This window comes from Eucyclogobius newberryi, unplaced genomic scaffold (assembly GCF_026437365.1).
Source record: "Eucyclogobius newberryi isolate DKJ021-1_F unplaced genomic scaffold, fEucNew1.0.hap1 SCAF_3, whole genome shotgun sequence".
Lineage (NCBI taxonomy): Eukaryota > Metazoa > Chordata > Actinopteri > Gobiiformes > Gobiidae > Eucyclogobius > Eucyclogobius newberryi.
Window position 1 is genome coordinate 11628068 of NW_027315945.1, and position 23408 is coordinate 11651475.

Genomic DNA, 23408 nt, shown 5'->3' on the forward strand with positions numbered 1-23408 from the left:
ACACCGGAGGAGGAACACTTTTAGTGAAATTCAGAGCGACACAAGTCTTTTTAGCACTGCAGGGTTAATTGAAGTTTGGCTGACGCAAAGCAAGGACATAAATGGAATGAAAGGAATTAAATAATTTGAACGTGCCCTTAATTAGTATTCAGAGCTGTAGCACCTCAGCCTTAAAATCAAGGGAACTTAAAATAAACAACATTTTCTTCTAAGGTTGTGGCCATTGACCGTGAAGCTCTGTGTCCGACAATGAGAATCAGTTGAGCTCATGACCCTTCAGCTATATCAGTAATGTTTCATGTAGATATAAACTCAAAGTAATTGATACTTCCCAATTTTGATAAACATAAAAGGAGACATAGTGTGCCTTTTTACCAGGTACTTCATGTTTAACCGGCATTTTACATTTTTTCATTGTAAACTACGCTGTGCTAACATTGCTCAGTAAACAGGTCCATTGACTTCCTGTTCAAAATTGGAGGACGGATAAGCTCCGCCTCTCGATAGTGAGATTTTACTGTAGCAAACGGCATATTGTCATTTTCATGTTTTTATTTTTGAAAAGTGGCGACATTACATTTTGGAGCTTTACATGTTTTAATTTTTAAATAATCACAACAACAAGGGATGTGGGTTGTGGGATCAGTTTGATAAAAAATGTTTAGGGCTATTTTGTTTCAATATTATCGCAATTCATGTACATTTAATAGCTTAAAGTGTTTTGGGAGAGGTAATAAAAGCTATCTTTTGCTTTTGATAGTTTATACTTTCCTGTGATGGACTAAATACAGTGATCCTTCACTCAGGCCAATAGACCAATAGGAGGAGTGGGTGGGGAAAGTGATGGTTTTGGCCATAGTGCAGCATTAATCAGAAAAGCACTGATGTAATATGACCAAACCATATACCAAAATAAATCAACACAGGCATGATTATCACAATTTCATTTTTTGTCATAGCGCCCAGCCCAGCAACATTTAAAAATGCCAAAGTGGGGGAGAAGCTAGAAAAACAGTTATTTTCAAACTGTTTTGCCTTTCATATACAAACCTCTAGGTAGACACCCCATGGCATGACCAGGATGGCCAGCAGCAGGTCGGAAACAGCCAAAGAGACAATCAAGTAGTTGGTGGTGGTCTGCAGAGCTCGCTCTCTTGAAACAGCCACACACACCAGCACATTCCCAAAGACCACGCAGAAAATGAGCAGCACCAGCAGCACGGCATAGAAGTTGTACGGAGGAGAGGACAGTGATGAAGGGACGGTGCAATTAGGTGAGGAGAGTGAGGAGGACGCGGTGTTGGACAAAAAGGGGTCATCAGGAACAAAGACAGACAAATTCTTTTCGGCCAAGGAAAGAAAAAAGAAAGGAGCGGGCGCTTCGTCGGACCCGTTCAGCAAAGTCATGATGTGGCTTCACTGGTCACAGTCGACCTGGAGATAGATCGGACCAAACAGAGGACATTGTAAATACTGACGCTTGGGTCCTTCATGCTCCGCTGTGCGCTCAGGGTTCAGCATAGATCTGACAGGCTTACAAGAGAAAAAACACAACACAACAAAGGTTACTAGGCAAACAGGATGGAAATTTGTCTTTTTTGTTCTTTTTATGAAAGCAACAAATAATACTTTTTTACAATTCACCCATCACATTTTATGCCTATGTGAAGTCACACTTTATGACTCCATAATATAATAGTTCAAAAAAAGTATGTAAACTAAATGTTTCCTTCATTCTATAAAATGTCTGTAAAAAAACTAGCTGGAGACAAAAGGCCATGCAAAAGGTCTTATATTATGTATAATAATGGCTTAAAAAAACTACTTTTATACTACATACAATTAGAGAGGGTGTGCAATAATCACATGTTAGTTCAGTTATTTTTAATCAATACTAAGCTTATCTCTGTAAAAGCAGAAATCACAGTTTCGAATAAGAAATGGCACTGATTTTGTATTGTTTAAGTTCAGTGAAAAAGCGTTTAACATGGAAAAGGTAATTTCCATTTATTTTTATTGAAACTAAGTAATTAAAGTAATTTTAGGAAACATTTTCATTACTCAACTATGAAGTAAAGAATTGTGATACATTTTTACCCCAAGATATAGAATAATAAATAATAATGAATGCATGCATTTATGTAAGCCTAGGTGCTTGTTGCTACTGCTTGCACTTACCGTACTTTTCAGACTTTAAGCCACTACTTTTTTCCCACGCTTTGACAATGATGCATTTATTTCATAGATTTTTACTGGCTAACTGCCACCGGGGGGCCACCCATTTTTTATTTCTTTGTACATTTCGTTACATTGCCCGAAAAGTACGGTAAGTTTGCTCATGATCAGAAGAACATTATAACATGGTTAAACAATAAACATGTAGAATAATATAGGACCCTTGAGACAAATTACTGCAAGACAATATTTATTTAAACATTAATAACACTTACAAGTCATTGTTGTTAGCAGTGAGGAATCAAAGGCACCCATGTCTTTGTTCTAAAAAAGAGGAATAAAATGCAAGACATGACATAGTTACAAAAACATGGTTCTTTTAAATGATTAACAAAAACCTAAAAGAATACGAGCAGGACCTTCAGGCACCTTTCAGCATGTTAAAATAGACCAGGTAAACAGCATTCATCCAAGCTCAAGGGTAATCTGTCTGGAACAGAGCTTCTCAAACTTTATCTGGTGTGCCCCCCTAGGGAGATGCAACCACGCCCCTCAAAACCTCGAGAAATTGGCAAATTATGATAAAATATAATAACATTTTTTAACTATATAATTGCATATAAGCTTGAAATAACAGTAATAATTAGAGTTTAAATAGACTAAATTATGTTTGTCATTCCCAAACTGTGACTCTCTGAGTGCTCTCCTCTCCCTCTTGTATCTTCTCAGCTGCGCAGACAGGGCAGGTCAGCTGCGCAGACAGGGCAGGTCAGCTGTGCAGACAGGGCAGGTCAGCTGCGCAGACAGGGCAGGTCAGCTGCGGAGACAGGGCAGGTCAGTCACCTGTCCGTAGTAGGACAGCACAGAATGCACTGCAGTGAATGAGGCCTTTCAAGGAGAAGACGCAGTCACGTTATTTCTCGGTCACTGTGGATCACTTTTACCTCTGCGGGTCCACGACCACATCACACGCGCTGCTTTCTGCGCGGTGCTGACTCGTACCACTTGGGATCAACGAGGAAAGGAATCGACTGCACACGCATTCTCTTCTTATATTTTTCAGACATGTTTATCTCGCCAAATGAGCGTCAGGAGCGGAGCAAGTTTAAATGTTTAGACTTGAAAAGGGAAGGGAGGAGACAAGTGTGAATACCAGGACAGAGGTGTGCGGAGGGACAGAGAGCATATTGCGCATTTAGACAACAAAGCCGTGACTCTAACCTGCAGCAAACGTGTGTGAGGAGGCACAGAGGCAGACTGACCCACTCCTCTGCTGCTTTCTAGTATAGAAAGGGCATTTTTCTGTTGCTCAAAACACGTCTGAAACCCGTAATGTGCCCACATTTCTCCAAACGCCTCGCGCCCCCCTTGGCATGGCTCTCCCCCCTACTTTGAGAAGCTCTGGTCTAGAAAATGTTTCTATTGAGCCAACCCACACTGAGCCTTGTCAGACAATACAGACAGGAGAAAACATCAAAAGTATTTTTCTATTAGGAGAAAACAGGTAAAAGCAAACCCAAAGAGAGGCACAAACAACTGTAAACAATACAAGAGGCCACACACAAGCAAGGCTAGATAAAATATTCAGTGGTAATAGTTCAGACAGATAGTAGTGATGCATGGCTTCAGTAGTGTGCTCACTTATACACCGCTTTGTTCATGGTGCAAGCTCCAAATGTGTAAGCAATAAATATCTAATACTACAACCTGAAAATCAATAACTAATTCCACCTGTTGCCCTCAGCATCCATTGACCCTGCGCAAGATATTATTGACTTTGGCATATCTATCTAATTATATATCTAATTCACATAAGGCTGGGATATTGATTGACAGCAGAGACTTAATGGGGAGTATGTAGTACTCTTATAATAATCGGCAGGTTGGCACATATTTGATAGAGGGGGTGGGGCAGCTGTAATCTCATTTAAAGGCGTATAAAAAGCTTGAGTCGTACTGTGACTTTTGGGGAAAAGGGACATTATCGGGATACTCCAAAAATATTGATTACATATTGTATTTATGACAATTATTGTAATAATGTTTAGTTTGGATGCTGAGAAAGCTTTTGATTCCATTAGCTAGCCTTATTTATTTGAAGTGCTGAACAAATTGACCCTGGAAAGATGGGTGGGACAGGGCTGTTCTTGGTCCCCCTTCTTGTTCTCATCATACTTGGAAACATTGGCCCAATATATTAGAAAATCAAAAATGACGCTGACAATGTTCTATTATTTTTGACCAAACCAGAATATTCCATACCTAATGTGTTGCATTTCCTTCATAATATTGGTCCAATGTCTTACAGACAAAAAAACTGAAATTCTCCCTTTGACCTTTACAACAACATTATACATTTAAATGGCAAAAGTAAATCTTTTCAATATTTGGGTGTTCTATTCTGGATTCTTCCAATCTCCATACCCAACCTGCTATTTGACAAGTGGAATACAACAATCTCAAAATTTGTATGACACTGGTGTGACCCAGAATATGACACTCAATTGACCCAGAATATAAAGCTTAAATTGAGAATTGAAATTGAGAATTGTCTTTAAATGAAAGTCAAAATATAAAAAAAAAAAAAAGTGTCCAGATGACTACAACTTTTAATCTTAGTGGAAAATGATTTAGTGTAATGTGGTGCCAGAGGTTCCTGTACAGACCTTACTAGCAGACGACAAATGCTTGGGCCATGCAGAAAATGAAAGAGTGAATCCCTTGATAAAATCTGTGTAAAATCTTAAACTAGTTGGTTTATGATTAAAGTTTTACACCAACAGAACTGACCTGAGATGTAAAGGCTGGATAACCAAAGATCTTTTTTTTTTTTTTTTACCAGAAAATCAAATTAAAAGAAAACCAAATTAAATGCTTTGATATGTTGAAGGAATCCTTTGGCTTTGAAAAACAGGACTTTTATAGGTATTTACAAATAAAGATTTATTATAACCAAGAAATACAAAACAAGGCAATGGCCACTTTAACCCATCCATCCATCCATTTTCTGCCGCTTATCCGGGGCCGGGTCGCGGGGCAGCAGTCTGAGCAGGGACTCCCAGACTTCCTTCTCCCCAGACACTTCCTCTAACTCCTCCGGGGGGATCCCGAGGCGTTCCCAGGCCAGCCGAGAGACATAGTCTCTCCAGCGTGTCCTGGGTCTTCCCCGGGGCCTCTTCCCGGTGGGACATGCCTGAAACACCTCCCGAGGGAGGCGCCCAGGAGGCATCCGGAACAGATGCCCGAGCCACCTCAGCTGGCTCCTCTTGACGTAGAGGAGCAGCGGCTCTACTCCGAGCTCCCCCCGTGTGGCCGAGCTCCTCACCTTATCTCTAAGGGAGCGCCCAGCCACACGGCGGAGGAAACTCATTTCGTCCCAGCCGCTTCACACTCGGCTGCAAACCGTCCCAGTGCATGTTGCAGGTCCGGGTTTGATGGAGCCATCAGGACAACATCGTCTGCAAACATCAGAGATGAGATCCTGTGGTCCCCAAACCGGACACCTTCCGACCCCTGACTGCGCCTAGAAATTCTGTCCATAAAAATTATGAACAGAACCGGTGACAAAGGGCAGCCCTGGCGGAGTCCAACATGCATTGGGAACAGGTCTGACTTACTGCCGGCGATGCGAACACAGCTCCTGCTCCGGTCATACAGGGACCGGACAGCCCGGAGCACCCCCCAAAGGACACCCCGAGGGACACGGTCGAAAGCCTTCTCCAGATCCACAAAGCACATGTGGACTGGTTGGGCAAACTCCCATGAACCCTCGAGCACCCGATGGAGGGTATAGAGCTGGTCCAGTGTTCCACGACCGGGACGAAAACCACTCTGCTCCTCCTGAATCCGAGGTTCGACTATCGGTCGGATTCTCCTCTCCAGTACCTTGGAATAGACCTTACCCGGGAGGCTGAGGAGTGTGATCCCTCTGTAGTTGGAACACACCCTCCGGTCCCCCTTCTTAAACAGAGGGACCACCACCCCGGTCTGCCAGTCCAGAGGCACGGTCCCCGACCGCCACGCGATGTTGCAGAGACGTGTCAACCAAGACAGTCCTACAACATCCAGATACTTTAGGTACTCAGGGCGGATCTCATCCACCCCCGGAGCCCTGCCACCGAGGAGTTTGCGAACAACCTCAGTGACTTCAGCTTGGGTGATGGATGAGCCAGCCCCTGAGTCCCCGGTCTCTACTTCCTCTTCGGAAGACGTGACTGAGGGATTAAGGAGATCCTCAAACCCACCAAAGAAATTCTGGCAAACCGTCCGACGACATCCCCAGTCGAGGTCAGCAGGCCTCCACCCGCACCGTAAACGGTATTGGTGAGGCACTGCTTCCCCCTCCTGAGGCGCCGGACGGTTTGCCAGAATTTCTTTGGTGCCGACCGATAGTCCTCCTCCATGGCCTCCCCGAACTCCTCCCAGGCCCGGGTTTTTGCCTCTGCGACAGCACGAGCCGCGGCTCGCTTGGCCTGCCGATACCTGTCGATGACCTCTGGAGACCCACAAGCCAGAGTGGCCTGATAGGCCTCCTTCTTCAGTCTGACGGCATCCCTTACTTCCGGTGTCCACCACCGGGTTCGGGGGTTGCCGCCACGACAGGCACCGGAGACCTTGCGACCACAGCTCCGAGCAGTCGCATCAACAATGGAGGCGGAGAACATGGTCCACTCGGACTCAATGTCCCCAACCTCCCCCGGGACATGGGAGAAGCTCTCCCGGAGGTGCGAGTTGAATACTGTGATAAAATGTGAATATATGATTATATTTCTGTGATGTATTTTATCTGCATAATAGTGATATTTTATCTGCATCATTAGTCTAAGAGAAGAGCGGGTGTGTGACAAACTGCATTTGTGAAGGGGTCGTAAAGATGGGCCAAAGAATGTTGCCCCAGGGGGGGAGTTGCACCCCCCCTTGCAGGCTTGATCTCTACGGAAAAATACCAAGTGCCTTGATGTGAAGCTGACCAATGAGAAATGTGACCCGCCTATTCCAGAATATCTAATAAAACCAACCAGCATGGGAAAAAACGGGGTGAGACGCGGGGGTGAGACGCAGGAGGGTCAGCCAGGCTGCTTACAACGGCTTGGCTGACACAGTCCCCGCGTTTCCTCCCATGCATGCCACACAAATGTCTGATCTTTCTGTGTCGTTTCATATTCTAAGTTGAATTGTGTTCTCAATGTGTTAGGAAATAGCATCGGTGTATGTCTGATTCCATGACAAATACCCTACTGACAGAGGGCTCCACAAGACGTTCCCAACAGACCCTCACAATGCTCTTGGGTCTGCCAAGTCTGTCCGGCTTCCTCCTCCGCCAGCGGATCCAACTCACCACCAGGTGGTGATCGGTTGACAACACGACAAGACACGCGGCCGAGGGTCAGATGACACGACAACAAAGTCGATCATTGACCTCCGGCCTAGGGTGTCCTGGTGCCACGTGCACTGATGAACACCCTTGTGCTTGAACATGGTGTTCGTTATGGACAATCCGTGGCTAGCACAGAAGTCCAATAACTGAACACCGCTCGGGTTCAGATCGGGGAAGCCGTTCTTCCCGATCACCCCTCCCCAGGTGTCACTGTCATTGCCCACGTGGGTGTTGAAGTCCCCCAGTAGAATAACGGAGTCCCCGGTCGGTGCAATGTCCAGTACTCCTCCCAAGGACTCCAAGAAGGCCGGGTACTCTGCACTGCTGTTCGGCCAGTAGGCCGCCACAACAGTGAGAGACCTGTCCCCCACCCGAAGGCGGAGGGACGCGACCCTCTCGTTCACTGGGGTTAACTCCAACACGTGGCGGCTGAGCTGAGGGGCTATAAGCAAGCCCACACCAGCCCGCCGCCTCTCCCCGCGGGCAACACCAGAGAAGTGGAGCGTCCAGCCCCTCTCGACGAGATGGTTCCAGAGCCCAAACTGTGCGTGGAGGTGAGGCCGACTATATCTAGTCGGTATCGCTCAACCTCCCGCACAAGCTCAGGCTCTTTCCCCCCCAGAGTCCCCAGAGTTAGTCTCTGTGTCTGGAGATCTGGTCGCCGAGGCCCCTGCCGTCGACTGCTGCCCAGATCTCTCTGCACCGGCCCCTTATGGATCCTCCTGCGGGTGGTGGGCCCACGGGAGGGCGGCCCCACGTCACTCCTTCGGGCTGTGCCCGGCCGGTCCCCGTGGGGTAAGACCCGGCCACCAGGCGCTCGCCATCGAGCACCCATCCCAGGCCTGGCTCCAGGATGGGGCCCCGGTGACGCCGATTTTTTTTTGACGGACAAAGAATGGGAAAAATCTCAATGGAGGACTAGATGTTTGGAAGGAATTCTGTTTATAACACCATGTCAGAATGCTCACTACTCATACTCATTATAAAGATAAGATAAGATATTCCTTTATTGTAGAAAAAGCTTCAGTTGTAGTCATCTGGACTCAGTTAGAAAAAATAGACGTTTTGACTCTCATCCAAGAGTCATTGTCAATAAGAGAATTTAGGTCGAGAACTCCAATATTAATACTGTTCTGTGGTAAGACCCGCCCATTGGGAGGAGCCTTCCTGAAGTAGAAAGAGTTGTTTGTTTCAACAGAAACTCACCCTCTTTATGTCTACTGAGCTAGACTATTCAACCCTTTAATGGGCTATTAGTATCCTCTTTGTCTTTGTGAGACCCTGGCTCACCCACCCTGAGTACCTGATTAGCATCTAAATGTCCTGGTACTGGTCCTCTAACTCTCCACGGGTTCAGTATACCATTGTAGATTACAGGAAGGTTGAATCTTAGCCCTCCATTTCTGTTTAAAGAAGGTCTTTCTTTTTTTAACAAAAATAGCTTCCTCAACTCCTCTTTCAAACCATCTTTTCTCCCTGCTTAAAATCTTCACCTCACCGTCTTCAAACGAGTGATTAGAGGCTTCAAGATGGAGATGCACGGCGCTCTGAGGTCCTGAACTTGTATTTCTTCTGTGCTGATAAAGCCTCTTGTGTAGAGGCTGTTTCGTCTCACCTATGTAACGTTCTTTACAACTTTCTTCACTGCATTGGATCGAATAAACTACATTGCTCTGATTTTGAGTCGGCAACTTGTCCTTAGGATGAACCAGTTTTTGTCTTAAAGTGTTTCCTGGTTTAAAATAAACCGGGACTTCATGTTGTCTAAAAATTCTCTGCAGTTTTTCCGACAGTCCAGAAACATAAGGGATAGAAACACCCTTCCTTCTCTGTTCAGTTTCCCTTTTGTCCTGCTTCTTGGTTCTCTTCACTCTGTTGAGAACCCAAGCGGGGTAACCACAGGCTGAGAGGGCTGTTGACGCCCAATGGGCTGGACTTACCACAGAATAGTACAAACATCGGAGTTCTCGACCTAAATTCTGTTATTAACAATGACTCTTGGATGAGAGTCGAAACGTCTATTTTTTCTAACCGAGTCCAGATGACTACAACTGAAGCTTTTTCTACTATGGAACACGCCTGGACGAATGAGGGATTACACCGACATATTCCTTTATTGTCCACACATGGGGAAATTTCATTGTTGCAACGCAGGTAGATACAGAGGAAAAGGACAGATAACTTATAGGAAGTTTAATAAACACTCTTAATAGAAGAACTCTTATAAACAAAACTCTTATAAACAACTCCTATAGACAACACCTCTCATTTCTTAATAAGGAATGGAGGGGAAAAATACAGAAAAAATAAATTAAAAACAGCCAGCGTAAGACAAGATAATACTAATTACCTACCTATATTGCCTATTATTCACAAATACTGGACTGAGATCAATGAAGCACTGCGTCTTCAACACTGATATTCACTTTGATTTTATAACAATGTAGTTTGGATGTGAAACTACAGCAATGGAGATGATTAATGGGTACCTGTGGAATGTAATTTTGGCTGCAGCTAAAAAGGCAGTAACAAAGAAATGGATGATGGGAACTGCTAAGGACCGGACTGAGATAATGTTATCATTTATAAAATGGAAAATCTGACTTTTACTTAACCATGGACACATTCAACAGACATTGGGGGAATCATAACTTGGGGTCATGTGACTGACCTATTATTTCTTATTTCCTTTTGATTCTCAACTTTTCACTCTCCTTGTTTTGTTTGTATCTTCTATTTAGTTTGTATTATATAACATAAAATATAATCTAATATTTTTACTAAATCTGTCCCAGATGAAGCTAAAGGAATGTCGCTTGAGAACACCCAGAGTATATTAACAGACCAAATTGGTAATGTTTTTTTTTTAACGTAATTCTTGCTTTGTCATGAACCCTCTTCTCTCACCACATAGCATGTTCTCACTATGCCTATAGTGCAGATAATTAATGTATAATTTCTACATTAATTGACAATTATCTCAATCATCAATTAGTTGCTATTAATCAATTCACTTATGTATGCACTACTAGAACCACTGGCGCCCTCCAGTTTTCCCAGTGGTCTCCTGCCAAAGTGCTAGGCAGGGGTCTCGCTACGTTCATTCAGGGATGGCGCCCCCGCCATCCCTGAATGATAAATCAGAATGGCCCGCCATCCGTTTTGACATGGGGAGAAAATAAACCATCCCTAAAACCCGGCGCAAGTGTCGCCGCGGCACAGCAACAAATCAGAGATTACGCTCTAGTCACGTGCTACGCACTACCCGGAAAAGGCCCAAAACAACAATATATATATATATATATATATATATATATATATATATATATATATATATATATATATATAATATATATATATATATATATATATATATATATATATATATATATTTTAATCCTCAAGATGCATCTCTTGGAGTAAATAAATTCACTAAACTCTGCTCAGCCCTAAAGTATCTGACTCTGATCTTCTATGATCCTGACTATGAGCCTGTGTCCAATGCATGAAAAGGCCAAGAAGAGTTGATGTGTCTAGATTATTTCAGCATTATAATACTGCCTTCACCCATGAGCTAAAACTGTACACATTTTCATTACATACAAAAAATGTTAATACAATTGTGTATTCTAATAGAGTGCTCACTGGTAACACATTTACATCACTATGTCTTTATGTTAATCTATCATTTCCATGATTCCATTAAGTTTTGCGTATCCAATATTCAAATGTCTTGATGTTGAATAGTCCTATACACCATGTAATAGTATGTTTAGGCTCATACACCATATCCAAGTCCCTTGTGGATCAAAAAGTAAGTGTCTATAATGTCACATAGTTTACACATTTACACACACCCAAGTCTCAAGTCTCAAACAAATGTGTGGAAGATGTGAAAAAAGCTAACAAAAGAAATGAGACAGTGTTATGTAACATTAATATAGCTTCCAAAACAGATACAGGAAAGTTATTGGTGTTTTTTATGCAAAAATCTTAAAATACTCAAAATGTGTTGACCTAAAGAAACATGTAATTTATAGATGAACTCTATAATAATGATAATTTGGCTACACTCCGGGGTAGGATTGTCAAACTATTCCTTCACCTTTCAAACTAATTTCAACTTATTGCGGTCTTTTAGAAAAGTGAATGTATTGACAACTGATTTCTGCTGAAAAGAAGTCTAGATGTTATGTCTTGTCAAGGTTTATCACATATGCTTTTTTCCCAGGAAACCCTTCCAAAGCCTTCCTAATCTTGATTTAAAATGCTAAATGAGATGATAAATCCCCCAGATGTTGAGTTTAGCCATAATGTCAAAGTATTTAGCTAAAATAGAAAGCCCACAGGTACAGCCCAAGGATAAACAGCTTCTACTCGTTTCAACATTACACTACCTGATTTCTCGTCACTGCACTCCCTTGGTCTGGAGAGTCTATACATGGGCACACTTAGCTGGCCATGCACAACCCAAATATGTATTATGTCCACCACAAAGGTTACATTTCTTCTGTTGTTGCAACTTAATGTAGATAATATGAATACGGCCCTGTCCACCAAATGTATTGGATTGAACAGTCTCTGGTATTCAAACATATTTGTGTTGAAATGTTACTCCTTTTTTTTTTTTTTTTTACAGTTTTGTTGGCCACTTTGGCCAATAATACAGTATTGCAATACATTTCAAACAAAAGCAGGGATGTCCAAACTTTTTTGAAACGTACATAGGGCAGAGGGCCACAGAAAACCCGACAATGAAGCAAATCATTTGAAATTTTACATTTGACATAGTTTTGATGAGCCTCCACACCCTCAATGAGACTTGGAACATTCATATTAGGTTGGTATAACATCAACATTTTAGAATTTTTCAAATTTTACAGTAAAAAGTACTACTTTTTGTTTGCTTGGGTCAAGCCTGAGGGCCAACCAAAATTTGGCCCCTGGGCCATAGTTTGGACACCCCTGAACAAAAGAGAATAAATAAGTAGGATATGTGAACTGTTTTGACTGCAAATAAACTAATGAAAATCTGTTGTTTTCTTTTGTGAAATTATAGTGTCCCAGTTTTGAGTTTTTAAAATCTGGTCCCCCTAGTATACAGTCCAACACTAAACCACTGGTCAGGTAAGTACTTTTCTAACCCACATTCACCCAAACCACCCATACCACAGTCATAGGCAAGGGAAGGTGTCTTTCAAAGGAAAAGACAGTTTGCACCGGATGCTGGAGCTGGAATTAAACTTCAGCTCATTAAACACTTTACAGAGGAAGCTCCAGATAGAAGTATATATTGGAAACAAACACCAATCACTCTGTTGATGACAGTGAGGTGAATATTCTAAGCAGAAGAGATGGTTTGAAAGAGGAGTCAAGGTAAAGTAGGTCTAGTAGTAGTACCTACTATACGAAAAGAGAAAAAAAAAAAAGCTAAAACTGCTTGTGTAAAAGTTGATTGGTCGCATTGTGAAGGAAATTCAGATTAGATAAGATCAGCCTTTATTGTCCCCGTAAGGGAAATTTCCCCTCTGCATTTGACCCATCCTTCAATGCCACGCCGCCCAGGGACCCATTTCCAGATTTAAAGCTTGGCTGGATCAGGACAACCTTTGCTGAAGGATTTTTATCTATTGTGAATGTTTTGGGTTGAAACTTGCTCAAAATGAGTCCGGTAAAGTATTTGTAATTTCAGTTTTTTAAATAGGGGGAAAATACAGTTGTCTAATTCCTTGCAGTCCTGCACCATGGTTTTCCTTAAAGGTCCCATAACATGCAAAATCGACTTTTCAGAGCTTTTAACCTTCTTACATTGCTATTTGTGCTTCATATATGTACCCAGAGTGTTTTTTTGATTGATTCCCGCAGTGTTTAGCTATATTACAGACTATCTCCTTTCCTCGAATCTCCAAACTGACGGGGGGTGTTCACAAGACCGCGTCATAATCACAGGCACGCGTCATCATCCCCCCTCCCCCCCTCCCCCTCTCCACCCGCCTCCCCCTCCCGCCTATCAAACCAAGCCGTCTGCATTTCCGGGTTGGTGAGGGGGTCCAAGGTCTGGGTAATATTTCTTAACAATTATGTTAAGGGTGTTGCACAACCCTTATTATTATCAATTATACACTTAGGATAGACTACGAAACGTGAAAAAAAGCATGTTATGGCATCTTTAATTAAAAAGAGCTTGAACATCGTTATATGCAATTAAGTGGGGCTTGTAAGAGTGCAAATGTTCAGTAAAGTAAATTAATGCTGCATGTAGAACAATGGCAGAAGAGCTATGACGCTGTTTGTCTATTTAACAAGTCATATAGGTGTGAAAATGAGCCCAGATGCTCTACTGCTGCAAAGAAACTAAGAACTCATCTCCGGAGCATTGCTGCTGACTGCTAAGTTGGGCAAAACATGTAAATATCTTGGTGGTGGCAGCTAGATGAACTGTGAAAATGGAGAACACACAACAAGACCAGCGGGGGATAATAAAAGGTACGAGGAAATGAAACCTGGTTGTAATACATGGCACTTTTTTTCACATACGAACTCATCTATTCTGCTAATTAAATCTATATATAAGAAGATGAACGTTTGGAGTTGAATGTGCTTGGTGTCATTATGGTGCTTGTTCAGAATCAATTATAAGGCACAGCCTGTACAGAAAAATAAGACAAAAGGTCAAGGCAAGTGACAAATAGTCCACTGGACATTTTCCCTTCATATTCCCTCACTACCGCCTTGGGTACGGCATAATTTCCATAATTTACTTTCCTTCTTATTTCAAAATGCATAGACTGATATTATGCCCAATGAGACAACGAAGGTCAATCTGTGAACTGTTTTAACTCTTATCCCAAATAAGACATAACCACACGGAGGACGATTTTTGTTATATTTTAAATCAGCTCTTTTTGCAGCATTTGTTGTTATAAACGTCACATCAGATTCAGATTTAGCAAATCTGCAAAACACCATTTGCAATATTATTTATATTTATATAATCTGTCTCTAGTCCAGTGAAAACATCAAACAGGAGGAGGTAAAGAAAGGTAAAATGAGAGTGTTCACAGGCCAGCCAAGAGGCATAGTTCCTCATACTTAGTGTTGGGTAGCGTTACTTTTAAAAGTAACTTGCCAAGTTACCCGTTACTGCCCTGGACAACTAAGGTGTTACGTTACTACGCTACTGTGTTATAAAAGTAATGTGTTGGAGTACTCTTGCGTTACCAATAATGAACATTATTGTATAACCTATATCGTTGTCAACAATCCATTTGCGTTACTGAACGCAGTAACATAATCCGTGAAATATCAAATAAACAAGGAAAGTAAATGCGTTTGACTGAGCTTTATACATCTTTTAAGTTGACAGATGACCACAATACAATGCGATACAATAAGCAGGTGTAGGACTGTCCTCAAGCAATGAAAAACATCACTAAAACAAAATGAGTGGATTGACAAGGGCACTGATACACAACAACAGTTGTTTTAGCTCTGTAGTTCAAATTAACTAAATTAAACTCACCACATCGCTGTTACCCTGCATTTACTCCTCAGATGAAAAACAGTGTTTATAATGAAGGAGAAGGAGTTTTTCAAAACGTGCATCTGAAAGTTTATTTCTCTTTGGCGTGAGGACAAGACTCCCTCATTGCACAATGCGCATGCCCACAACACGCCGCACAAGTGTTTGCTGCCGCGGCTGTGACACTAACCTGGCTCTGGGATTACACATTATGGAGTACAGAGTACTAAGTGCACAAAACTAAAGTGTTTACGTTCCTCGTCTAAAAAAGTCATTCAGTACTCTAGGGTGTTACAAGCTAGCGCGTTACCCCCAAATCCACTCGTACTGAATATTTCTTACATCTTCCTTAAGCCTCCTGATGAAGCATTCGTTGAATACCTGCCCAAATGAATGATCTCAAACAAGAAAACGTTTAAGTAGGTTCAATTGTTCAGTTAACCTCTTACTGGTTTAGTTTAGTCTTTATTTGTCAGGGACCATGTACAAATATATGGTGGGGGTCCCTGTGGGCGGGTTTAATCACGCATTAAGTTACATTTAAAGCAGGTTTTCTTGGGTTTCAGGCACTCAATTCAAGGGGAATAACTTTACAGTCTCATATTCAATTACATTTACTGTTTGCCATGGGAAGGTACAAAACAAACAAACAACGTAAAGCCTCTCTCAGGCTTCATGTCGTTCAACTCTTGTCTTCTGTACTTTTGGTCTAATCTTCTGTTCCTCTTCCTCTGGAGATTTTCTGCTAAGTCACTCGACAGCTTCATTACACCATCGGCCTTTGGTGACCCAACACCAAAAAGAGACGGATTCTTGTTGCCTTAGCTTCAGAAAAGCTGAGAGCTGTCCTGCGATAAATCTTTTATTTCCTTCATTCAGACAGAAAATTGGACTGCGGCCATTGGGAATTATGTGGATGTTCAGCAGAGCTATAATCATCTCACTGCTGTGCTTCTGACCAAAAAAATTAAATAGAAATCACTGTTTATCTCGTACTTTTCAAACTCGCCTCGGTGCTCAATCACTCCCAAAAGAACTTCAACAGATTATAATGAGCATACACGTACTTCATATATAGTGCAACAATATATATGATGGTAATCATTGGGTTTTGCAGTATAAAGCAGAGTGCCAATTTTGAAGTGGTATGAATTAATCAATAGGTTGGGACTTTTCCATTTTCAGGGATATAGGGGAAGCAGCATGTGGTTATATTGTACATCCAATCCAAATCACTCACTTTACACAAATAAAGCCAATAGTTTTAAAAAAAATATAATTCTCCTTTTGGATTTACAACTACCCACAATGAATACACAACTGTTTCTCTATATCAATGCAATTTTTTCATATACGTAACATGGCATATTTTTGGAATAATAGCAAGTTAAAAAAAAGGAAACTTATTAATTAACTTCTTCCGTATTTTTTGGACTCCAAGCCGCTTTGAACCCTGCAGTCATTACAATAGTGCGTTTAATTTATATATTTTTACTGACTAACGGCCACCGGGGGGCACTCTAAAAAGGGCAAGCATTTGACACACTGTAGAAGAAGATGTCAGTGAACGGCGGTCACTATATTTTAAGCTTCAAAACCCTGTGTGTTTTATTACAATCACACCCATATTCACGGAGAAATGAGTCTAATGAGGAAGTGAATCTAGACGCGGCAAAACGCAAAGACACACGTGGAGCGCGAACATGCGATATACGGAGGTCTGCAGTTTAGAATCTGCCACATTGAAAAGAAACTTTCTTGTCCAGACCTGACCCTGATTAGGGCTGGGTAAAAAAAATCGATTTAATCGATTTTGGATCGATGTAATTAAAATTTTGCAATATCGATTCATACGGCATGAGATCGATTTTTCCCCAGTAGTCTTGTGCGTGGTGCAGCAGTGTTGCGTTTACGTCCGCTTGTCAAGCGTGCAAGACGCAGGTAAAACTTGGCTCAGCGAGCCGTCCCAACTCAAGTCTGACGTCTGGAACCATTTCGGATTTAAAACAAAGAGCTGGATTAAACCAAAGTGGTTTGCAAAATCTGCGAAGCGGAGGTCAGTTATTGTGGAAATACTACAAACCTCAGAAACCACTTGACCAGGTATTACACAATGCTAACGTTAGCTTCCGACAACAACCCGCCCGGGGCAAAACAAAATGAAACTGAGGGAATCACTAACGTTACCAGCCGATTCTCCGCTGGTCATAAAGATAACAGAAGCCATTGCAACTTTTGCCTGCAAAGATTTACGCACCCGTACTCCTGACGAGCCACACCGCTAATAATATGGCCGTGACTGCAGAGCCGCGGCGCGGTCAAATGGCTCAGCAGTTTCAGGAACCGCAGCACTGCCATATAGCCTCATGGCTAACCCTAACCCTAACCTTAACCTTAACCTTAACCTTAACCCTAACCCTGACCCTAACCCTAACCCTAACCCTAACCCTAACCCTAACCCTAACCCTAACCCTAACCCTAACCCTAACCTTAACCTTAACCCTAACCCTAACCCTGACCCTAACCCTAACCCTAACCTTAATTCGTCGCGGTCAAATAGCGCAGCAGTTTCAGGAGCTGCAGCACAAAATAACATGGCAGTTTCGGCCACGCGCCGCGGCTCTGTAGACACTGCCTAATAATACAGCTAGTATGTTGACGGGGGCCACAGGAGTGGGGGGCCATACAGGAGTGGGGGGCTGACCAGCAAAGACCCAGCAGTCGTGACGGACAACGCTACAAATAATGGTTGGTGCAGTGGAGATAATGCAGCTGATGCAAGTTGAACACACTGAACTGAGCCCCACAAACAGGTCTAAAAACTACTTTATGTTTCAAAATTGTACTTTTGAGACTTGAGACAGTTTTGTTTACAGCTGAAGTTTAAACTATCCAATTTACAAGTTTGCACTTAAAACCAGTTTATGGTGAAAAGAAAAAATAAAGTACATTTGTATTTTGTTACACACTTGAGCCTTTTTCATTATTTAAGAGCAGATTGAATTGAATTGAATCGAATCGAATTGAATTGTGATTAATCGATTCAGGACGTTATGAATTGAAATCGAATCGATTTAGGAAATTGGCCATGATACCCAGCCCTAACCCTGACCTTGCTTCACTACCGTGTAAATATCTCATGTTACAACGTAACACTTGCTAAGTACAAGCTCAGGAGCAGATGAACCAGATGTGAAGACACAGTAAATCAGCTCACACAGAGTCATCAAGGACAGAAAGGACAGTAGCGATGTGTCTACTGTTTGTTAAGCTACAAAATGCTGTGTGTTTTATTACAATCCAACTCATATTTACAAAGAAATTAGTCAGATTAGACCACGCAGTAGACCGCAGGTGCGCCACAAGACCCCCGGTTCAAAAGACAACCAGCGTGTGTAAATATCCCATGTTACAACGTGTGACCTGCAGCTTATTGACAGGTCTTTGTACAATTTCTTGTTTCTTTGTAAATTTCGTTAGCGCTGTGAAGCCCGAAAAGTGCGGAACATATTTACTAAGTTATTTTTCCTTTTCAATGTAAACATATTTGATCTTATAAAGCGCACAGTGCAACACAAATAAACCAAGATGTTATTTTTTGAGTGTGAATGGTTTTATGATCTAAATACAGAGCAAGTGGAACATTCAAACAGCTAGCCTTTTCCTAAAATGGAAAGTTACAGACCCACCATGTAAGATTTCAAGCAAAGAAATAGACTGAAATAAATGCAATTAATTCATTTCAGGTATTTTTATATATAATAATACTTGGAAAACATGCACCCTTGCTTGTGGTGCCTGAGCTGTAAATTCTAGTGTCTCCATGGAGATGTTCTTACTTTTCCTTTAACATTCCACACAAATTGACAAAAACAAAAAACAGATCTATTTTCATAGAAAATATTCCAAAATTTGGTTTTAATCCATAGAGATGAAATGTTAAGTTTGCATCTACATGGAGTCAAACTGGTGGAATCTGCGTGGGGCTGTTTAAAGTGCACTGCACGATTTTGGTCATCTGGAACATTATGATCATAGGGAAAAGTGTGTGTCGTGTTTTAAAATCGTGGGTCGCAGGTCTCAGGGAAACAGGGAAAAAGATTAAACTTAAACACGAAGCCAAGAGCCTGTCAAACTTTGGTCATAACCAGGACTGATTGTGTGAACCATTCTGTGTTTACCGTTTTAACACTTAAATTCCCCTCGTCTTGTAGTGTAACAGCCATAAAGCTTAAGAGACAAAAGAAATGGTGAATGTGTGCTATGTATCTATTCTAGTGGAGGGTACTCTACCTGCCAGTGTCCATGGAGATGTTATTGCTTTGCGTAATGCATGATGCTTTGCGATTCTTAAATGTCACAATACGCATCATCCATGTGTATCGATCCTTCACGATGCGAAACTGAGAGATGCAACACATTCATTAAAACGGCGGTGTATCTGAATAGCATCTGCTAGCCGCATTTTCGCACTAAAGTTAAGCAGTCAAATGCAGGCATCAGGAGCTATCTCCCCGAACCCACTACACTGCGGCCGGCCACACCCGGAGCCTGGCATACGTGTGCTGTGCCTTAACCACTGGAGCATCGGGCAGATCACAGTATCGATACTTTTAAACAACATTCATTTATTATGAATTGTCCAGGCGGCTGTTTAGAAGCAAACTCCTAAAGAGCGGCAGGAAAAGCAGAAGCTGCTCAATCTGCCGGAACACAAGCTAATGATGTGCAAACGAGGTGGAATAGTACTTTTGATCTGCTGTTTGTGCCACGCTCCTCTCGGCCGATGTGAGAAGGAGCTGTGGACCTGATCAGAAGCTCCTTTGAGCCGATGTGAGAAGGAGCTGTGGACCTGATCAGAAGCTCCTTTGGGCCGAAGTGAGAAGCAGCTGTGGACCTGATCAGAAACTCCTTTGGGCCGAGGTGAGAAGCAGCTGTGGACCTGATCAGAAACTCCTTTGGGCCGAGCTGAGAAGGAGCTGTGGACCTGATCAGAAGCTCCTTTGAGCCGAGATGAGAAGCAGCTGTGGACCTGATCAGAAGCTCCTTTGGGCCGAAGTGAGAAGCAGCTGTGGACCTGATCAGAAACTCCTTTGGGCCGAGGTGAGTAGCAGCTGTGGACCTGATCAGAAGCTCCTCTGGGCCTAAGTGAGAAGCAGCTGTGGACCTGATCAGAAACTCCTTTGGGCCGAGGTGAGAAGGAGCTGTGGACCTGATCAGAAGCTCCTTTGGGCCGAGGTGAGAAGGAGCTGTGGACCTGATCAGAAGCTCCTTTGGGCCGAGGTGAGAAGGAGCTGTGGACCTGATCAGAAGCTCCTTTGGGCCGAGGTGAGAAGGAGCTGTGGACCTGATCAGAAGCTCCTTTGGGCCGAAGTGAGAAGCAGCTGTGGACCTGATCAGAAGCTTCTTTGAGCCGAGATGAGAAGCAGCTGTGGACCTGATCAGAAGCTCCTTTGGGCCGAAGTGAGAAGCAGCTGTGGACCTGATCAGAAACTCCTTTGGGCCGAGGTGAGAAGGAGCTGTGGACCTGATCAGAAACTCCTTTGGGGCGAGCTGAGAAGGAGCTGTGGACCTGATCAGAAGCTCCTTTGAGCCGAGATGAGAAGCAGCTGTGGACCTGATCAGAAGCTCCTTTGGGCCGAAGTGAGAAGCAGTTGTGGACCTGATCAGAAGCTCCTTTGGGCCGAGGTGAGAAGCAGCTGGACCTGATCAGAAGCTCCTCTGGGCCAAGGTGAGAAGGAGCTGTGGACCTGATCAGAAACTCCTCTGGGCCGAGGTGAGAAGGAGCTGTGGACCTGATCAGAAACTCCTTTGGGCCGAGGTGAGAAGCAGCTGTGGACCTGATCAGAAGCTCCTCTGGGCCGAGGTGAGAAGGAGCTGTGGACCTGATCAGAAGCTCCTCTGGGCCGAGGTGAGAAGGAGCTGTGGACCTGATCAGAAGCTCCTCTCGGCTGAGGTGAGAAGGAGCTGTGGACCTGATCAGAAGCTCCTTTGGGCCGAAGTGAGAAGCAGCTGTGGACCTGATCAGAAGCTCCTCTCGGCCGAGATGAGAAGCAGCTGTGGACCTGATCAGAAGCTCCTTTGGGCCGAAGTGAGAAGCAGCTGTGGACCTGATCAGAAACTCCTTTGGGCCGAGGTGAGAAGGAGCTGTGGACCTGATCAGAAACTCCTTTGGGGCGAGCTGAGAAGGAGCTGTGGACCTGATCAGAAGCTCCTTTGAGCCGAGATGAGAAGCAGCTGTGGACCTGATCAGAAGCTCCTTTGGGCCGAAGTGAGAAGCAGTTGTGGACCTGATCAGAAGCTCCTTTGGGCCGAGGTGAGAAGCAGCTGGACCTGATCAGAAGCTCCTCTGGGCCAAGGTGAGAAGGAGCTGTGGACCTGATCAGAAACTCCTCTGGGCCGAGGTGAGAAGGAGCTGTGGACCTGATCAGAAACTCCTTTGGGCCGAGGTGAGAAGCAGCTGTGGACCTGATCAGAAGCTCCTCTGGGCCGAGGTGAGAAGGAGCTGTGGACCTGATCAGAAGCTCCTCTGGGCCGAGGTGAGAAGGAGCTGTGGACCTGATCAGAAGCTCCTCTGGGCCGAGGTGAGAAGGAGCTGTGGACCTGATCAGAAACTCCTCTGGGCCGAGGTGAGAAGGAGCTGTGGACCTGATCAGAAACTCCTCTGGGTCGAGGTGAGAAGGAGCTGTGGACCTGATCAGAAGCTCCTTTGGGCCGAGGTGAGAAGGAGCTGTGGACCTGATCAGAAGCTCCTTTGGGCCGAGGTGAGAAGGAGCTGTGGACCTGATCAGAAGCTCCTTTGGGCCGAGGTGAGAAGGAGCTGTGGACCTGATCAGAAGCTCCTTTGGGCCGAGGTGAGAAGGAGCTGTGGACCTGATCAGAAGCTCCTTTGGGCCGAGGTGAGAAGGAGCTGTGGACCTGATCAGAAGCTCCTTTGGGCCGAGGTGAGAAGCAGCTGTGGACCTGATCAGAAGCTCCTCTGGGCCGAGGTGAGAAGGAGCTGTGGACCTGATCAGAAGCTCCTCTGGGCCGAGGTGAGAAGGAGCTGTGGACCTGATCAGAAGCTCCTCTGGGCCGAGGTGAGAAGCAGCTGTGGACCTGAAGCTGATTCGTGCAGAAGATGCTACTGCAGCATGTTCAGATCAGGCCAATTGTTTGGCAAGAAACATGCAATACTTTACTAGAATGTGTTCCTTATATTTCTATTTGGATCAGTTGGTCATGTCCAGTATGAAGTTATTAGAGCAGAATGGATTTATAAATAAGTGCTTTGTGGATAAACATGAAATTTCATACATTTTCTTATCCCGAGTAAAAACATTACCTATTTGGTACATTTTTAAGACCCTTTAAACCCTATATGAAATTACTAATCTTACTATGATTTACAATAACAATAATTCATTATTTTGCCTTTTTTGCCACCAAAGTCAAAATCTAACTGAGTCAGTGATCATTAGTCGACTAGTTAGCTTATAGTAATCGTAGTATATAGTTTATTTATTGTAAATTAGACTCTTTGAATACATCTTTTACCAAATAAAGGTTAAGATTTGGAGAATGAAGGCTTCTTATTAGAGAATACTTATGAACAGTATATTGTATATTATTTTTTGACATTTTGATTTAATAATGCTGCACAATTATAAAAAGCCCATGGAACAGCACATTCCAGGCAAATCAATAGCATATCTATGGAGGCATCAGAGAATTGATATAGTGCACCTAAATGTACTACTTTCTTAGCAAGTCTTTTCCAAACTGGTCGATCTTGTAATTTCGTACCTGATTAGGGACATTTTGCAGCATGGAATCAATAAAAGCGTCTTCCACAATGCATCCTCAAGAGAGCATTCATCCACATCAGTCACATCAACAGCTGGAGAAAAAAAGGAAATTAAATCTACAGCCCTTTATATAACAGTGAGGAGATGAGACCGGCAAAGAGATGATGAAAGAACCAAAACTAACATGTTACTGATTTGAAAAAGTACTAGTAGGGATGTCACAATTAACCGGTTTTTCAATCATTATTTATGGCCACGGTTTTGATTATAGAATCAGGGGTTAACCGCAGAAATGTGTCTTAAAGTGGCCACCTGATGAAGCATTGGTTGAACACTTCCCCAAATGAATGATATCAAAAACCAGAAAAACGTGGCATCAAAGTAGGTTCAATTGTTCAGTTAAAACCTCTTAATGGAAATGTTAAGAGTGAAGATGAAACGTCTCAGGGTCAAAGCTTTGAGGTAGTAAAGTAGTTCAGTTCTCAGTCTGTGTGTTGGTGACATATGGTGGGGGCCCCTGTGGGAGGGTTTAATCACGCATGAAGTT

General features: G+C 43.2%; 1 protein-coding gene across 1 annotated transcript in view; it reads right to left on the reverse strand.

Moving 5' to 3' along the window:
* The window catches only part of drd2l (dopamine receptor D2 like), a 31028-nt gene extending 8127 nt beyond the window's left edge, over positions 1-22901 (reverse strand). The window contains exons 1-2 of the mRNA XM_072461303.1: positions 22860-22901; positions 1051-1434 (exon numbers count right to left, since the gene is read on the reverse strand). Of these exons, the coding sequence (XP_072317404.1) occupies positions 1051-1407 (357 nt within the window). The 5' untranslated portion in view covers positions 1408-1434; positions 22860-22901. The remainder of the gene's footprint in view (positions 1-1050; positions 1435-22859) is intronic.
* Positions 22902-23408: the final 507 nt, after the last annotated feature.